We start from the raw sequence: 17300 nt of genomic DNA, 5'->3' as shown, positions 1-17300 counted from the left end.
TTCTTCTTCCCCCCCCCCCCCCCCCCTTGAGTTCTTCACGGTGGGTAATCGACTCGGGATTGAAACAATTCAAATCAGGCCATCCTCCCTTTCTTCTTAGGTATCAAGCTAATCCAAGTCGATCTCGGATCTTTGCCCTAATCCTTGGAATCCAAACCCATTGGTACCAGAAAGAGCTCCGATCGTTCATACTTTCCTCAAGCGGAACTCCGCTTAAGTTCCGACGAGCTTTTTTCGAATATTATTGACTTCCTTGCTGATTTTCTAGCCCTTTTCCTGTGGATGATGCTGAAAACCCCACTTGAAGCCTCCAATGGAGCCTCGTGCAAGATGCAGAAAATGGTAACCTAAGCGCCACAAGCGAGGGGCTTGGCGATTGGACAATGCCGTCGGACCTGTTGTTTTGTTCTTTAGGGCTTGACATCATGATTCTCCGCAGCATACCAGCCACCCTGCTGAGCTGCGGGGCTTCTAGTCAGGAAATCGCCACTGAAGCGATTTTTTTCTTGATCATGATCATAATAATGATAATAATAATTTCATGATGTGAGCATTGCTGACCTGATCGATGAGTTATTTTGTTTCTCTTCCCGAACTTGAATAAATATGCTCTTCATGATTCGATAAAAAAATGACGCTGAAGACTAACTAACCACTATGCAGCTACTACTGTGCACGTACAGTACATTCACCAAGGCAACCAGAAACTGAATTTTTGGTTTTCATCACCCTTATGAGATCATACCGTTACTCGCTGGACAAGAATGACCTCACTACTGGATACTATTTTTCCCTTCTCGAATCATGTTGCAGCATTTTCTTACAATAGTGTTTTCTAATTCGTCGCACTCAAACGGGCCCCAGCTGGATCCAGTCAGTCTATCTGACTATGGATCTCCTAGGCGACTCCGACTTCCCCAGTCTCGATGTGGGCGTGGTGGGCGTTCCTGAACTTAAACTCGGCAAAGCTGAACTTGACTACCTACTAAATTCTCACGGGATTTGCGAAAGGAAGTCATGCTGATTTTGGGACTGATTACTAGCCCAATTGTAACAAGACTTGCCTCGATGACTTGGAACATCACATGCAGACTACTACCACTACTGCCTGCAGCCAGGACAGGATGACGACCATCTGAACTTTGGCAGTTTCAGCCTTCTAAGAATGGGGATCTATGAGCCTATGGAAGTTATTATATGTAACATCGAGTACATATGAGTGCATACGCAGTAACCAATCCTTCTCTGTTCACTTACAACCACCCCTGTCATTGTTTTGGGAAAGCGCATACTTCCTTTTTTCCTTTTTCTAGCCCCGAGTTTATCACATTTCAGCCTGCCCTCTTATGGCGCTGCATGCATAACCCCCACTTTCCTAACCCTCAAGATCGGCATTCTAGCAGCAGCAACAGCGTTACATCACCAGCATCTGGTGTGGAGTCTGACGGACCTGCATTTCCAGAACCCGGGTGGTCTAATTTTTGGGCGAAGCGCATGTCGAAACCGTCATTGGTGATCTGCTTCCCGTCGAGCATGATAGCTGCTTTTATCGTGGTTCACACTACTAACGTGATGATCATGCCTGTGTCTACTAGGCACTTACTGTGCATGCGTGTCTTTCGAACTCAGCTACTGGGGATTTAAATCTGGGGAGGATGTCACGAGGTTACTTTCCGGGGTAGCTGGTAAACATTGCAAGAATTCTCATTGAAGAGATGGGTATATTCTCTTCTGAAAATATCACGATTCCTCTGAACCTTCTCTTCAGGATCTAGGATATAATTTAGCCCCTGAGACACTCCGCGGTCTCAAGTGACAGATCGCTTTTACTTTTTGTCGCAGGCACCAAGGCCGTTCTCTGCATATGGGTATTAATTCTGATATCTGATATTATCTCCACACAGCTCGTTTCCTATCTGATCTGCTCCTAAGATCGCTATCGCGCCATTCTAATAATAACAATACAATCGGAGGTAAGCGACATTGCATTCTATCTATCTCTCTCTATCCTTCTCTTTTTCCGTGACATGACCCCTTAAGCCAAGAAGAAGAATGAAACATTCACTTCGCATCTTTTCAATTCAAAATCATCCGTCATCGCCCCCCCCCCCCCCCCCCCCCACCCCCCAAACATGACTCCTTCGTTTTGTGTGATTCAATAATCATTACCAATCCGCATGAACCCGACTGACTGACCAAACCGTCTACCTTCCCTACCCTAGCCTACCCTAACACAGTAGTATCGGCAGACAAAAAAGCCTCGACCGATCATGTATAGTATATCAGACAGATAGAGACAAACCACGAATCCTACCATATCCTTGTCATTGTGTTTATCATGTTGTTTGGCGTTGCGGTCCCGTTCCGCTTATCTATCTATATCTATCTCTCTTTGCATTTCAGTTTAAAACGGGAAACCCGAACCGAACACCGGACGGGGATGTCTCACACGTGCCCGCTTCGAAGGACTCGGGAGGGGTTCACTTACTACTTCTTAGTACATCGTGCGGCAGCTGTAGGTGCAAGCCACAACTTTATTTGAGTTATTTTTAGAGATGAAATAGATGCGGTATGGAGTGAGATAGGTGGTGATTTATGATGATGATGATGATATTAATAGTAGTAATCTTACTGCGACACGGCACGGTATAGCACGGCACGTGCTTCATATAGGATAGGGTAGAGCACTTGGCATGTTATGATCACTTGCTTTCCCGGTAGTTCCTTTCCTATTTTGTGTTTGTTCCTGAACGGAGGTTGCGTACAGTAGATTACCTAAGTAGCTTTCCACTAACTAGTTACTTGACTTGACTGGTTGGTTGGCTCGTATATATATAACTTTCGTCATGATGGAAGAACATCAAGTTTTGCGTGACGGCTGAGGTGTCATTCGCGATAGGTAGGTTAGGTAGGTAGAAATACGAACAACTTAAGAAATAGAAAGTTGTGCAACTCTTATGCAGCTTGATTATTATCTTCTAGAATCAAACATCATGCATAATTATTTCATCCTCCTCCTCTTCTGAGCTCCAGTAACCATTTGAAGTCTAAATTATCTTTCTTTCTTTCTCTCTGTTGTGGGATAGATAGCCGTTCATTCATGCTAATCAAGTAAAAAGACGTATAGATAACTATAGATATGGCAGCCAGAAAATAGAAACCGGTATTGATTGCAAATAGATGCCAGTAAGAGGTAATCTCTTTGAATTTGGTCTATGTAGCAGCCTTTTTTTTTCTCATTATTATGGTACTTGCGGGACCCCACAATTGTAGTAAATGCCAATAATTGTGACAATATCATGATACTGCTACATAGAATAGGGCTGCCGTCATCAAAATTCCCTGTAAGGCATAATACAGACAGCGGGGTAGGTTTATATTGTTTTTTTTCCTGGTTTGGTTCATCACCTACTCCTTTTACTATCCAGAAATTCCCAGTTGACGCGGTATAATAGTATCGCCAAAGTCCTTCATGCATTGGGAAAGGCTGAGGCTATTGGTTATTGGCGAACCCCCTTGGCAAGCGACAGGGGATTGATTCTTGTCTTCCATTATAAAACATTTCTTATATGATTCTTGTTTTACCACCCTCTCTTTAGATGGACAGCAACTCAGCATCCTACGTGTTAGGTAGGCGTCACTTGACATCACCATTTCCACATCTCAGCATCAGCACCATCATCTATCACCACTCACTTTCTGAAAGCCTTATACAATCTCAGACAATTATTCTACTATCGAAATCCTCAAGATGGCCTATCGACTTCTGAGTCCGAGTGTTTCAACCGGGAAGTCAAGTCCACAAGGACAGCAGGACACATGCGTGCGGCCTATTACCAAGCCAACAATGTCGGCTCCGAGCGGCGGCCCCATTCTCCCAATGCACCACCGTCACCGGTTCAAAAATCCTGAAGCCCTAAGGGCCTTCCTCACCGAGTCAATGGACGCGTTTCGAAACGGCACGGGCGGCAGCCCCCAATACCTGGCGGGTACCTCCTACCAGGCAATCCTGGCAATGAAACCCTTGGGCCAACGACGAACCCAGTACTTCCTGCCCTCATCGAGTAGAAGCAGACCAAGACCAAAGGCCACTGGAAGGAAGAAATGCTCCACGGGCACAGACGTCGTGCCGATCGATCGCTGAAGGCCTGGGATGTAGCAGACTGTTTTTCATATAAGTATTGGTTTACTCTTGTCTCTCTCGGAGGTTTATTTCTGAAGAACGAACGTATGAAGACCATGCTGAGAGCAAACAGCATCGCCGAAAACAGCAGCCAGTTCTGCGTCTCCTTGTTGAAGAGCGGCGGCTGCTGGAAGATACTCAACCGTCGGGTCCGCACCGCGAGCAGGTTGAAGGACTGCATGACGACGAGGTTGACGAAGTAGATGGACGAGGCTTCGTTGGTCACTTGGGTGACGTAGCCTTGGTCGTACTTGGGGTCTAGGAACCCGTACTTGAGAATGAGCGCGCTGAAGGGTATAGTAGAAAGATAGAAATGAATGGATTCAATGGGAGGAGACTTGCCTGTATGTACCAGAACCCCATCACGAACGATAGGAAACATTCATATAGACCAACAGAACCATAGGCGTGTAAGAGTAGTCTGGTGTTCACGAACCGGTCCTTTTTCGCATTCCTGGGAGGGCGGAGCAGAACGTCCATCTCTGGCTCCTCGAACGCAAGGCTGATTGCCCCGACGCAGTCTGTAAGACAGCTACTTAGGAGTTAGTGAGTTCTTTGTCAGATGCAGCATAATTTGCGTCTCACCAGATAATGATCTACAATACCATTAGCGCACAGAAGAGAAACGGTAGGAATTGGAGCTTACCATCAAGAAGGATGAGAGGATCTGAGGGACACCCAGAATAACGTTCGTCATGATCGGCCCTAGCAAAATCTTAGTCAAGACCAAGAATGAGTTGCTCGGATATCTTACAGAGTTCGCTAAAACTACCTGCCGGAAGGAGGTAGATAATGGTCTTTTTGAGATTATCTATGATGGTCAGATATCAAATATGCACCACCATGGCGGAAATAATTTGCTCACCATAGACAAGTCTCCCGTATTTCACAGCTTCTACTACGGCGGAAAATGAGTCCAACAGAACCATATCTGCCGCTTCGACAGCTATATCAGAACCGCTTCCAAGAGCGACACCTATATCGGCTGCCTTGAGCGAGGGAGCATCGTTGACACCGTCACCTGTCATCGCAACAATGTTATCCCTCGCTTGGAACTCCTTGACAATCCGCAGTTTCTGTTCTGGAGTTGTACGAGCAAAGACGATCTCGTACTCGCAGAGCTGGTCCCATTGCGTGGGGGTAAGGCTTGAAAGGTCAGCACCACTGAGAACGATGGCCCGCAGATCACCCGGCGGTTTCCCTTCTGCGGCGGTAGGTTCACTGCGGAGACAATGGATGTCATGGATCATAGAAGGATGGGTCCTAATTATCCCGCATTCTCTGGCAATTGCCTGGGCTGTAAGTTTGTAGTCTCCAGTCACCTGGGTATTGTATCAGTATATGCAGTGTTGAGTGACATAAAAGAAAGGGGGGTTACCATCATGATCCGAATAGAGGCGTTTCGAAGGACATCAACGACGTGGGGGATTTCATCTCTCTATAATTGACGCTATCAGACTTTTATTGCGAGTAAGAATGCTGTAGGTCAGTTCAATACCGGAGGATCTATGATCCCAACAATTCCAACCAATGTCAAGTCCCCTTCGGCGGCTTCCATAACCGTCTTATCTGCCTGGGAAGACGACAGCGATCTGACAAAGTCTTCAGAAATTGGCTTTCGAGCCAGGAGAATGACTCTCTTTCCTTGCGCAGACCAGCGATGCTTAAAGGCTTCAATCTCATCGTGCTTTGTCTGCGAAAGCGTGCCGATCGTGCCATCCTGTTGAAAGTAGGATGAGCAACGCGGAAGCAAAACATCCGGGGCACCTTTGATGAACAGATACCTAAAAAACGATTAGCTAAAGGATTGATATATCACCAGCCACAACTCTCTACTCATGTATTTTGAGCCGCTTCTGTTTTTTCACCTGAACCCTGCCTCTCTGTAGAGGACATGGATCCGAATCATAAACTTATTCCTACTGTTGAACGGAATCTCGAACAGCTTCTTCCAGTTGCTCCGAAGTTCATTAACTGAGCCCAATGTGTCCGAGAGCCTTAGAATGGCCTGGTCTGTAGGGTCACCGTAGATCTTCGTCAGATGGATGGGACGATCCAGCGTTGAGGCATCAAATTCTGCCGCGTTGCACAGACCGGAAGCAATTCGAAGTTGGATAATAGATTCGTTCGGAAACTCATCCTGACCAAGGCCATGGATCATCCGCTCACGGGCCTTTTCAAAAGGATATTCCTCATCCCCTGAAAAGAGCAGTCTGTCACAAACATTTCATTCTACCATAGAATCGTCAGGTGTGATCATTAGGTATTTGACCAGGGACTGTACCTTTGTCAGTGTGCCTGTTTTATCAGAACAGATCACAGAAAAACAGCACCAAGCGTTTCCACAGTCGCAAGCGATTTGCAAAGAATTTTTTTTCTTTTTCATGATATTGGCCACGATCGTGAGACTCACCGTCAAGGCGACAGGGAGACATTCCGGGCTAAAAGCAATCCCGACGCTGACGCAGTCCACGATAAGCAACGGAACGCTGATCCACGAGGGATGATCCCTCCGTAACCATGCGGCCCTAAATTCCATCAGCAAAAAGCCATCAATGTAAATAAGTAACGCATTATCAAAGAACGACGATAAGAATCACAACTGTCCTGATGAAGCTGACAATAATGAAGATAAACCGTCGAATCTCTTTCTGCATTGGTGTCATCTCCTGTCTACGTTGATTCGTCAAGCCGGCAATTCTTCCGAAGACTGTAAAATCTCCTGTCCCAACACAGACAGCTAAGGCAGTCCCAGAAACACAGTGAGTGCTCTGGAGACCAATACAATGAGTTTCAAGATAGCTATCGTCGGTAGAGTCCACGCTGCCAGGGACAGGCTCAGATTCGCCTGTTGGATGCGTGTTAACATCGAGGCAAAGAACTCGAGTGGAAAAACCGTTGATCTATCAAACTTGGCATCATTGGAAATCTCAATGAAACGAACGTCGGCTAGCTTATTTCCTTGTTTGATTTTGATAATGTCACCGGGAACGAGATCAACGGCACTTATGCACACCTGGTTTCCATCGCGAATGACGATGCACTCGTCCGGAAGCATTGTGGCAATGGAAGCCATCACTCTGGAGGAGGACCAATCTTGCCAGGCATTGAAGGTAGCCTGTATTATGAAGACGGCAAGGAGAACGCATGCCAGAGCCAGGTTTGCTGTAGCTGGCGGATCCCCAAGGGGTTTCCAAGCTATGAAAACAAGGATACAACCCACTAATAAGATCGAACCAAAGCCACCAAAGAGATACACCATCGCTGTTCGGAACCAGCGAGAAGGAGGTGGTGTGGGCTGGTTCTTCCCATGCTCAGCTATTCGTCGCTGGACCTGTTCACTTGAGAGTCCCTGTGAAGCAGAAGTGGACAGCCGCTGGAGCAGCTCATGAACAGACAGGAGGATGTGACAGCATCCTCTGCATAGCGGTGGTCTTCTGGTCATCACCCTCCATATCGACAGGCGCGAGAGCGCAGCAGAGCGTGGAGAGACTGTGGTAGAGATAAAGACCATGGCGGTGCAGTATGTTTTCCATTGGCGAGGCTAAATCCCTCACGGCGGAGAGAGGTGGAAAAAGAGCTTCTTGAGGGCTCCAAGACTAGAGCCTTCGCAGCCAGAAAAATACCTCACGTGTCCCTTGGGACGGAGGTTTCCACCTGAAATTTTTTTTTCTTTGCCTAGGAATGGTAAGTGAGACTCGGCAGAACGGATCGCGTTGCATAATGGCAAGAGTTGAAGATAGAGAAAACCCCGTGATAATTAAAGATGCGCCCAAGCTTCTCAATCTTTGGCCAGTCCGCTGAATTCCGACCTATCAACGTGTGTAGATGAGAGTTAAGGCGAAGCCGAGAAATGAGTCTGTCTCCCTGGATGTGTGATCTGCTGCGCCACATTTCCTAACATTGACAGAGAAAGCGAGATCAGTTGGCACGGAAAAACCCAGGAATCTGACTCGTCGCATGTCTCTCTCGGGATTTTGAAGACATTAATACTTTGGATCAATAGAAGCTCTTGAATTGATCTAAGCACCTGTATTAAAGAACCTATAAGAGTGATAAAGAAGGAATCTAATTAACAATCCATTTAAGCTTAGATTTCCCGATGAATTCTTTTCTTGAATTGCTCTCGATTGCTCTAAAAGTCATAATTAATTCTTACTTTGCGCAGTTTTCGGTGTACTGCAGTACCTTTTTATGTTTTTCCAGCAATGGATTTTTCCTTCATCTCTAGCCAGAAAAATATCTCATGTCTCTCCTTTGGGACAGATATTTCTGCTCTATTTCGCTTCTCTCTGTAGTGTGAGACTCAGCAGAGTGGATTGCGTTGCAATCTCGTACTGTACGAGCTGGACATTCACTTAGACAGAGTCCCATGATAAGTGAACATACGTCCAAGCTCCAGTGCATTGCATTCACAGATAAGAGTTAACTCAGAGCGGAGCTGAGAAATACCTACCTGTAGGGTTCTTATTCCACACCACCACTTCCATTCAATTAGTTTTAGTAACTAATGGATAGTGCTTACACATCTCCCCTACTCTCCTCATCCATCTCCCTGTTACCAACCTTCTCACATAACACCTTCAGCACCCCACCAAGCCACTCAAAATCGCTCTTCTCGAGGTATATCTGCGCGCTCAGCCGCACCCAGAGCCACCCGCCGTGCAGGAATATGGGCGCCAGCGTCTTGTACTTGTTCGCCATGACGGCCTGCATCCAGTCTATCGCGGCAAGAGCGTCTGTAGTTTTCAATACCGGATATGCCGTGCGTGTCGTGCTGTCGTGATCACTGACGGCAAGCGGTAATCTCACCGTCGCCATCGCGCACTGTCGCTGCCGACTCACTTCCCCCGGTTTTAGCCCGGGTTCCTGAAGGACTTCGGTGCCTAGGGCCAAAGAAACGACGTCTCCAGCCTCGCGCGCTAAGTTCTCCATGTACTCGTAGATGCGGTCCTCCCCGCCGCAGACGGTCTGGCGGAATTCGAGCGCCGCAGGGACGCAGAGGTAGGGAGTGTCGTCCCCCGTGGCGACGAACTGAAATAGCAGTTCGAAGGCGCTCTTGGGGTTTCTGCCGCTAGGGAGAACTGAGGGTTGCGTTGCGGGGGAGTTGGGATCAGGGATGAAGCCCCATGATGTGGGTAGCGTGGTGCGGATGAGGTGCTGGTTGCGGAGGGGGACGTATAGGACTGCGCAGCCACGTGGGGTAAAGAGCCATCTAGGTGAGGTGGTTAGTTGGGTTTGTGTCAATAGATAGCTATTAATACTTCGAGTTCCCCGACGGGGGGCTAGGAATTGAGGGAAAGCCCTGGGGAACCCAGTGATATGAAGACTGGGGCAGAGTATGTTGATGTCTGTTCAACTCACTTATGACAATTGCTAGTAAAGAAATCAGGCTGAAGCTTGCCCAGATCTAACGGGATCTGTCCAATTCCATGGGCGCCATCAATCAGACTCAGCACCCCCTGCTCCTTGCAGACCCTAACCAGCTCCTCGAACGGGAACCGGATTCCGGGGTTGCTCACGACGGTATCGAAGACGGCAACGCGGACATTAAGTCCATCCGCTTTAGCTTTCGTCACAGTCTCCTCAAACCGCCTGACCAGCTCGTCATCGCTGATGGGGTACCGGTACTCGACCTTGAGCCCCCGGACGGGGGTCATCTCGGACAGCGAGACGATGGTCTTCTCGATGGCCCCGTATACGGTGGCGAAGTAGACGATCACATCGCCCTCCTTGAAGAGCAGGTTCCGGAGGACCGTGTTGACGCCCGTCGTCGCATTCTTGACAAACACGCACTCCTCCGTGGGGACGTGCAGGAGTTTGGCCACGGCGGCGCGGGACACGTCCAGGCCCTTGGGCAGCTCCCAGCGGAAGAACGCATCCGGACGCGCTTCATTGGCATCCTGGAACTTGCGTAGAGCGTCGCGGACGGGCGCGGGATACGTCCCGAATGAGCCTGGGGTAAAGTTAGCCAGTGGATTGCTTTCGTTACTATATTTACGGTGCTAGTAGAGAACAAGTGGGTACCTTGGTTGAGGTTCCTCCAGCCGGGCTCAAACAGGAAATGCTTCAGCATGGGAGCCCCGAAGGGCGTAAGCAGTTCAGAAGAAGACATGAAGAATTCTAGTCCCCTTTGAGGTTAGAAACGGGGTCGTGGATGAGAGCTGCTGAAGCCAGCTGCGTAGGGTGGACCTCTCGGGGAGAAGGAGAGGAAGAGGATAATGTGACGCGGAAACCGATAGGATATCTGGGTTCTTATTGTGCCTACTGTTCACACGACGAGAAGATAAGAGAGATGACTCCCGCGGGGCAGGAGATGGGAGAAATTGATCTATCAAGTGTGGAACCGAGTGAGGTCCAGACCGTATCTGGTCGATCTTGATAATGTGGACACCGCCTTTCTCGCCCGCCGCCAAAGCAAAAGCACCACCGTCAGTAACCGCGCGATGCACCTCCATCTATGTGATATGATACATCTCTTCTCCAAGCATAGAGTAATTTTCAACTGCTTCCAAGGAGAGCTGCTGGGGAAAAGACGCAATTTCTGTCCTCGTTGACAACTGTCGAAGTGTAAAACCTCTACAGACTGAGGTAGCTAACGGAACAATCTAGAAATCTCATCTATATCACATTCAACGAGGACTCAATTCAAGCTTCTTATTACATTTTTCACTACAGCATCTATGTGACCATATGATTACAGTGGAATAGAAATATGTGAGAAAATCGGATGGGCAAAAGCTGTTAACGCTAAGCGTGGATTGTTTTATCAAAAGGACTCAGATATTATCTCTCCATCTACCTATCTCGGATCAAGATTGCCAATGTGTTTTTTGGCAAGACCTTGACATGGGCGACGCTCAAGACAAACTACCGTTTATTGGCGAATATCATCACACTTCTCGAGCGCATCATTTGGAGCTTAGGTTGTTAAGTTTGCAATTGCGATTTGAAGAAACTGACAGAATTATGGTGTCCCAAAAAGTCCCATTACCGCTAGGTGAACAGGGCTAAAGCCAGATAAACGCTACACGCTACATCTCGTACATAGCACACACGTGGTCGCATCACTCCGCGTCTTCTTCATCGAGCATATCGTCAATTCCGTCCCGTCACCCCCCATTCTCGTCTCGTCAAGTCAGAAGACAACGACAGCTATCCAAAGCGACGCTCAAGAGTATAAATCATTTACCGCTTGCCCTTCTTCTTGGCAGCGACGACCTTGAAGGGTGCATTGTTGCTGTCTTCCTCCCTGTGGGCGTTCGAAGAACCCTTCTTGGCTACTTCGCTCCATCCGCCAGAGGAGCCCTTCGAGTCTCCGAAGGCGCTGGTGTTCACCGGGTCCACAATACCCTTGTCCGCAAGCTTGCGACGGCGCACGAACTCCTCTGCAAAGCGTCGGCCATCCAGCGTCTGAGAGTTGGCATACACGGAATCAGAGATGATCTCAGTGTCCGCAGGCAGGAGCAGCAGTTGCTGGACGAAGTCGTCGACTGGTATCATGTTAGCTTCTCTCTGAACCAGATCAGAAAACACACTGCAGTTAGCTTACCATTGATGCTGCTGTTAAGTCCCTTGCCTAGGGACATCTTCGCCCACTTGGACAACTCCTCTGTGGCTCTGTTCGGGTTTGGAGCTGGCGTGGTAGCAACAGTAGCGGTGGTTCGGGGAGCTGCAGCAGGTCGTGGCTTCGCGGCGGGCGCAACTGGAACAGTTGCTGCATTGGTAGAACGAGGTCCAGCCGGAGCAGCTGGTGGTGGCTTTGGCTTTCCGCCCGCGCCCACGGTGGTCCAGGCACCGGACGAGGCAGGCTGAGCTGCAGCCTTGCTGGCGAGATCCGCATAACGCTTACCAGCAGGTGAGGGGGCCGGGGCTGCTGCCGCTTGCTGCTGCTGCTGCTGCTGCGCCGCGGCCGCGGCAGCCATACGCTGCTTACGAGCCTCTTCTTCCTTCTGAATCTGAGCAAGGGTCTTCTTGGCAGGGGCGGCGGCAGTCTGGTTCTTGCCGGCGGCGGCTTTGTTCCAAACCGAGCCCGTCGAATTCGAGTTAGCAGGGGATGATGCGCTGGCCCAGTTGGCGGTTGACGGAAGGCCAGGAGTCTGTGCCTGTTGCTGCTGACTGAGACGCTCTTGTTCGGCGAGCAGCTGAGCGCGACGAGCGGCAGCGGCCATCTCCTCGCGCTGAGCGGCACTGCGGGCCTCTGCCTCCTGAATTTCCTTCAGTGAAGGTCCCTTCGGCACTTCAATCGATTCTTTCGCCCAGGGGGCAATGGAGGTCGTCGGCGTCTCGATGGGCGTCTGGTTCTGGGACCTCGAAGTCGCTGCCAGCGACTCCGCCACGTTCTGTCGGCTGCGCTGCGCTGCAGGTGCAGGAAGAGGAGATGCAGAAGGTGGCGGGGGGAAGGGCTGAGGCATTCCATTGTCGGCTTTGGCAGCATCCGCTGGCTGATCTTGTTTCTGCTGTTCTTGCTGTTGCTGTTGCTGCTTCTGCTGCTGCTTTTGGGCTGATGCAGCCTTCTGGACTTGCTGAGAGAGGGAGAGAGCTGGTTGTTCGTTACCCTCTGGGGCAGCCTGAGTCTCCTGCGGCTCCTTCGCAGAGCTGGTCTCATCCTTCTGCGGAGTGGCTGGTGTCTCTTCGCCGCTTGGTTGGGCTGGAGCGGACGGTGGGTGGGTGGGAAGACCCTCGCCGGTCCTAACACCAAGCTCCTCGTCCTGCGCTCTCAAGGCATGGAACTGACGAAGTCGCTCATCACGGGCCTGTTGGTCAAAGATGCTATCGGCGTGTGCTTTGTCGTACTGTTCCTGCTCTTGCTGCAAGCGAGCCCGATCTTGTAACATCGAGGCAACCTGCTGAGAATGGAGGAAGTTGTCCGGCTGGCGTGCTCCAAACGCCGTTGGGGCGTTGAAAGGGAAGGGGTCTGGCCGGCTGACGTTAAGACGCTCGAGAAGTGGAGCGAGCTCATCTTGGGCATTCACGAAATTGGTGCCAAGCATCTGTGGACCGAAGTTCGGGAGGGTGTTTTGTCTCATGGCAGCATCGTAGAAGCCAGGGACGGCCTGAGGAGGTTGAATGGGGCCCTGGATGGGCGACGGCTGGTAAGCCGCAGGGGAAGCAATGCTTCCGTAGCTGGGCTGGCTGTGAAGACTGTGTGCGCTTGAATGATGCTGCAGCGGATGAGGATGCATAGCGTGAGGTCCACCTTGTAGATGTAGCTGTTTCATCAGGGCCTGCTGCTGCGCCAGATGCTCCTTCTGTCTAGCCATGAGATACTGCTCCTCTTGTTTTCTCCTCTCTAGAGCATTCTGCTGCTCGGCAGTCAAAGTGGTACCAAAGCTGGGGAAGCTGTTTGCGAAAGGCGGCTGAGCCGTTCCAGACTGCGATGTGCCACCCCATGGACCGGGGCTGGGATCAGGGCCATGGGGAATTCCGATCTGGGGCACGAGGAAGGGCTCACGCGAGTTGCCAATACGTCGAACCAGCTGGGCCAAAGGCTCAAACTCCGGATCTTCCAACTTTTTGACCTGTAATTCCGCAGTGAAGAAGCCTGCCTTGAACCAGTCATGCATCTCCAGACCCGACCACGGGCCCTGAATATTGCCCTGCGGATCGCGGTAGATCCAACGCATCCGATCCGGCATGACCATCGTGCGTTGCTGAGCCGTCGGAAGAGAGTTGGATGCGGAATGGTTGCCCGACTGGTTAGGATTCTGCCCTGATTGGGGTGCTTCGTGAGAAGATGCCATGGTCGGCATTGAGCCGACAGCAGAAACAGGAACTTGTGAAGCTGCACTAGATGCAGGAGGATTCATTGGGCTTTGCTTATCTGCATGAAGGGAGTCTTCCCCACGTATCAGCCGGCTTCCGATATCAAGACCATCGAGTGCGGAGTACACATTCTTGCTGGAAGACTGCTCTCCGTCTTTACTTTGGGAATTGGCCTTCCCGGGGCTGCCTCCTCCGATCACACTTGGAGTGGTATTCTCACCTGATTGCCTGTTACCTCCATCCAATCCCGCAGAATCTTGCATCCCTTGGTCACCTTGCATCTGCTCCTGCATGGCAGGAGGGAAGAGAGAGCCCAGTTTGCTGGCTCTGCCAATACTACCGGAGCCGGAGAGGCCCCCATGCGGACCAAAGAACCCGCCTCCTCCCATAGTCGACAGGCTAGGTGACTGAAGATCAGCCATGGAACCAAAGATAGGGTCACCAAAACCAGTAAAGGCGGATCTCTCCCTAGTAGGTGTGCCAACAGCCGAGCTGGTGGGCCATCCGCCTGTACCACCGAGACCAGAGAGGCCTCCAAGACCACCAAGGCTGGAGAAACTTCGGGTAGGACCAGCGCTAGATGTCTGGCTACGGTCACCAGCTGTTATGTCCAACCCCGAGCCCGCCCGACGGATCGAGCTGAAGGGAGCAATGGCGGGATCATCACGGAGAGCACTGAGCCCGGGAAGATGAGCATTCTGGATATCCGAACCGTCGGTGTCCACATCGTCAACGTCGGCCTTCTCGCCATGGGGGCTTTGGTAAGGATTTGTGTTTGTCGGGCTCGTGGGCTCACGGCCGTGGAGACGACTTGGCGTCTGGCTTTGAGGATTTTCATGACCCTGCATCAGGTCACGCAATGCAGGGACGCCGGACGTCATCCCAAACGCTGAAAAGCCGGACTGATCCATTTCCTGAGCGCCTCCAAGTGCCGCACTTCCGCTACGAGGCTCTTCTCCAAACGGGTTTGTCTCACTGCGGCCAGAACGCGTCTTGATAGGCTGATCCCAAGCCGACTGCGAGCGCTGTTCAGCGCCTTCGTTCTCCGGGAGCCTTTCCAAGCTGCTTAGGGAAGGCTTCTCCTTGATAGAAGCTCCGATATCCTCAGAGCTGTCCTTGGACAGGAGTCCCTTGAACCTGCTTTCTCCACGCAAACTTCCAAATCCAGGTCTCTTATCCGTAGAACTGGGTTGGGAGGCAGTCGAACCCAGTGAAAAGCTACCGAATGTCCCCATTGGCGAGAAGCTGGCAGTATGTGACGCCGACGGCCATGGCGAGCTCACTCCACCGAAGCCTCCAGCCGAAGGATTGGTGGTGCTGCGTCGAAGAGACCCGAAAGGAGAGGCCAGATCCGGGGTACCATCTCGACTTTCCTTGTCCTTATCATCCAATTTGGTATTCGAGTCGCGGAAGTCCGTTTTCCGTCGCAGGAGAGAAGGTGGCGGAGTCGAGGTGGTGGACTCATCACGGAAAAAGCGGGAACCGCTTGTCGTGGGAGACATGGAGTTCGCTATCGAGTCGCCCGTTTCACGACGTCTGGTCCCAGGGCGGTTCGAGCTTGGCGACGACGTATTAAAAGAGTTCATATGATTTTGCGAATGAGAGATGGAAGTTTTCCGTCCCCCAACCCCGCCACCGGTGTTATCCTTCGTCGCACTCGAGGGTGGTGGTTTCAGAGGGGAGTTGACTGACGTGGAGAACAACTACGCCGCCATCAGAAAGGTGTTTCCCGGAGAGATGAAGAGAGCACAAACCTCTTTCTCGTCGTCGGTCATATCAATTAACCCTAGGGGTTCGACCTGCCCTCCGTGGTCCCAACAGACCTCAGGGCCCGACGGCGTATCCCTGTGATCCTCCCTCTTGCCCCAGGCGCCATTCGCAGATGGAGTCTCTTGGTTGGGATTCCAATCTGCCACAAAGTAGTCTGCAACATTCTTTCCCAAGTTTCCTGACTCCCGCTGGCTCTTATAAAGATTTAACAACTGTTCTTTGGAATAACGGTTTTCGCTGGCGGTGCCGTTCCGCAGGGAGCTAGACTGGTAATTGGAGTTCAGGTGGGGAGGAATGTACGCAGCCACGGTAGGAGTGGACGACGCCGATGTCGTCTGGCTGCTGCTCTCCCGGTTGTGAGAGTTGTTCGTGGCCACCGACGGGCGGCGGAAGGTCTGTGTCGCTCCGTTCATTCGTGTTCGAGACCTAAGGTGGGATGTCTTGTCAGCGAGGCGATCCTGGTTGAAAGACACAAGGTACGAACACGAAGCCCGTGTCTTTCACTGCAAAACGGGTTGGCTGTAGAATGTAGAATGAGACAGAGAAAAATAGAACGAGGCTACTGCAGGATCATGCAGGTAGAAATCGACTTCAAGAAAAAAAGACCCTTCGTACCATTCTCCACTCCCGGGACCATCCCCCCTCCTACCGGAGGAGTCCTGGGTATTGCCAGCGGCGGCAGACGCAAAACTAGAGGGAAGCGACGAAGGCATTATGCTGACAGCCTACAAGTGGACGATATCACCTGTCCAAAGAGGCAGAGAAAAAGTGGTGGAGCCGTTGGGAGCAATATGCTTGCGGCGGCTAACGAGGAGAAAGAAAGAGGATAAATTTGCGGTCAGAGGTAGAACGACACAAAGGTCACGAGAGCGGTGCGAACACGGCGACGGACGGGGGTAGGGAGCTGGAATTGCGACGGCAGTCGAAAAAAAATCCAGTCGATGCAGCGCGAGCGTCGAGGGCAGCGAGGACAAGATGGGAGATCGAAAACAGACGACAAAGTCGAGATCAGAAGATCGAGTCTGAAAGTTCCTGACAGGCCAGAAAAAAGGGCGCCAGCGAATTAGCGGTGGGCCGTGGAAATTCCACGCGCACAACGCACAGAACCAGGCGCGCGAGCTCGACACCGCCCAGCCACTCGCGGGCTTTACGCCGCTGTGGCATCCAACAAAGAACGAGACGTGCTTTATCCTATCATATACCGTACTACATCCAGGGGTCCTGTTTTATGTAGCTACTGGAGAGACTGTGCTCTGGTTGACGAGACCGCTTAAGGTTCTTTTTGAAGATCTCTTGACCAGCCAGCAGCGCCGCTCAGCGGTACCGTCGCTCCGCCCTGGCTGTCCGCCCGCAGCAGCTGATCGCCGGCCATTTGCGGGCGGCTGGGTGCGTAGCAATACAAGAGTAACTAGAGTTCTGGACGCGCATGCGGTATCGCCACGCCCCGCCGGGGACTGGCGGGCGCCGGGCTCGTTTTCTCGTTTTCTACGTGTCGCCCTTGTAACCCGCATGACTTCTGCTGCTCGACTTGGACAGCTCTGTTTGCCTCTGTCGGGGCCTGCCTGGAAAATGGGGCTCTTGG

At 51.2% G+C, this 17300-nt stretch overlaps 4 protein-coding genes across 4 annotated transcripts; all 4 read right to left on the bottom strand.

Annotated features, from left to right (window-relative positions):
* Window positions 1-3996: 3996 nt before the first annotated feature.
* VTN00DRAFT_6823 (uncharacterized protein) lies at window positions 3997-6618 on the bottom strand (the record flags this gene model as incomplete). Its single annotated transcript, XM_069433502.1, has 10 exons — window positions 3997-4163; window positions 4229-4470; window positions 4536-4715; window positions 4769-4779; window positions 4830-4888; window positions 4938-4994; window positions 5049-5505; window positions 5682-5967; window positions 6052-6382; window positions 6597-6618. 10 exons carry the CDS (start codon window positions 6616-6618, stop codon window positions 3997-3999), a joined length of 1812 nt encoding a protein of 603 aa, XP_069286877.1.
* Window positions 6619-6923: 305 nt separating this feature from the next.
* VTN00DRAFT_6822 (uncharacterized protein) lies at window positions 6924-7719 on the bottom strand (the record flags this gene model as incomplete). Its single annotated transcript, XM_069433501.1, has 2 exons — window positions 6924-7517; window positions 7582-7719. 2 exons carry the CDS (start codon window positions 7717-7719, stop codon window positions 6924-6926), a joined length of 732 nt encoding a protein of 243 aa, XP_069286876.1.
* Window positions 7720-8704: 985 nt separating this feature from the next.
* VTN00DRAFT_6821 (uncharacterized protein) lies at window positions 8705-10298 on the bottom strand (the record flags this gene model as incomplete). Its single annotated transcript, XM_069433500.1, has 3 exons — window positions 8705-9398; window positions 9548-10139; window positions 10211-10298. The coding sequence occupies 3 exons, from the start codon at window positions 10296-10298 to the stop codon at window positions 8705-8707; spliced, it is 1374 nt and encodes a 457-aa protein (XP_069286875.1).
* Window positions 10299-11371: 1073 nt separating this feature from the next.
* On the bottom strand, window positions 11372-16431 carry VTN00DRAFT_6820 (uncharacterized protein; the record flags this gene model as incomplete). Its single annotated transcript, XM_069433499.1, has 4 exons — window positions 11372-11676; window positions 11736-15651; window positions 15703-16144; window positions 16334-16431. 4 exons carry the CDS (start codon window positions 16429-16431, stop codon window positions 11372-11374), a joined length of 4761 nt encoding a protein of 1586 aa, XP_069286874.1.
* Window positions 16432-17300: the final 869 nt, after the last annotated feature.

Source organism: Thermoascus crustaceus, assembly GCF_041956765.1.
Source record: "Thermoascus crustaceus strain CBS 181.67 unplaced genomic scaffold VTN00scaffold_4, whole genome shotgun sequence".
Classification (NCBI taxonomy): Eukaryota; Fungi; Ascomycota; class Eurotiomycetes; order Eurotiales; family Thermoascaceae; genus Thermoascus; species Thermoascus crustaceus.
The sequence above is the reverse complement of the archived record's forward strand: the minus strand, read 5'-3'. Positions and strand labels throughout refer to the sequence as shown.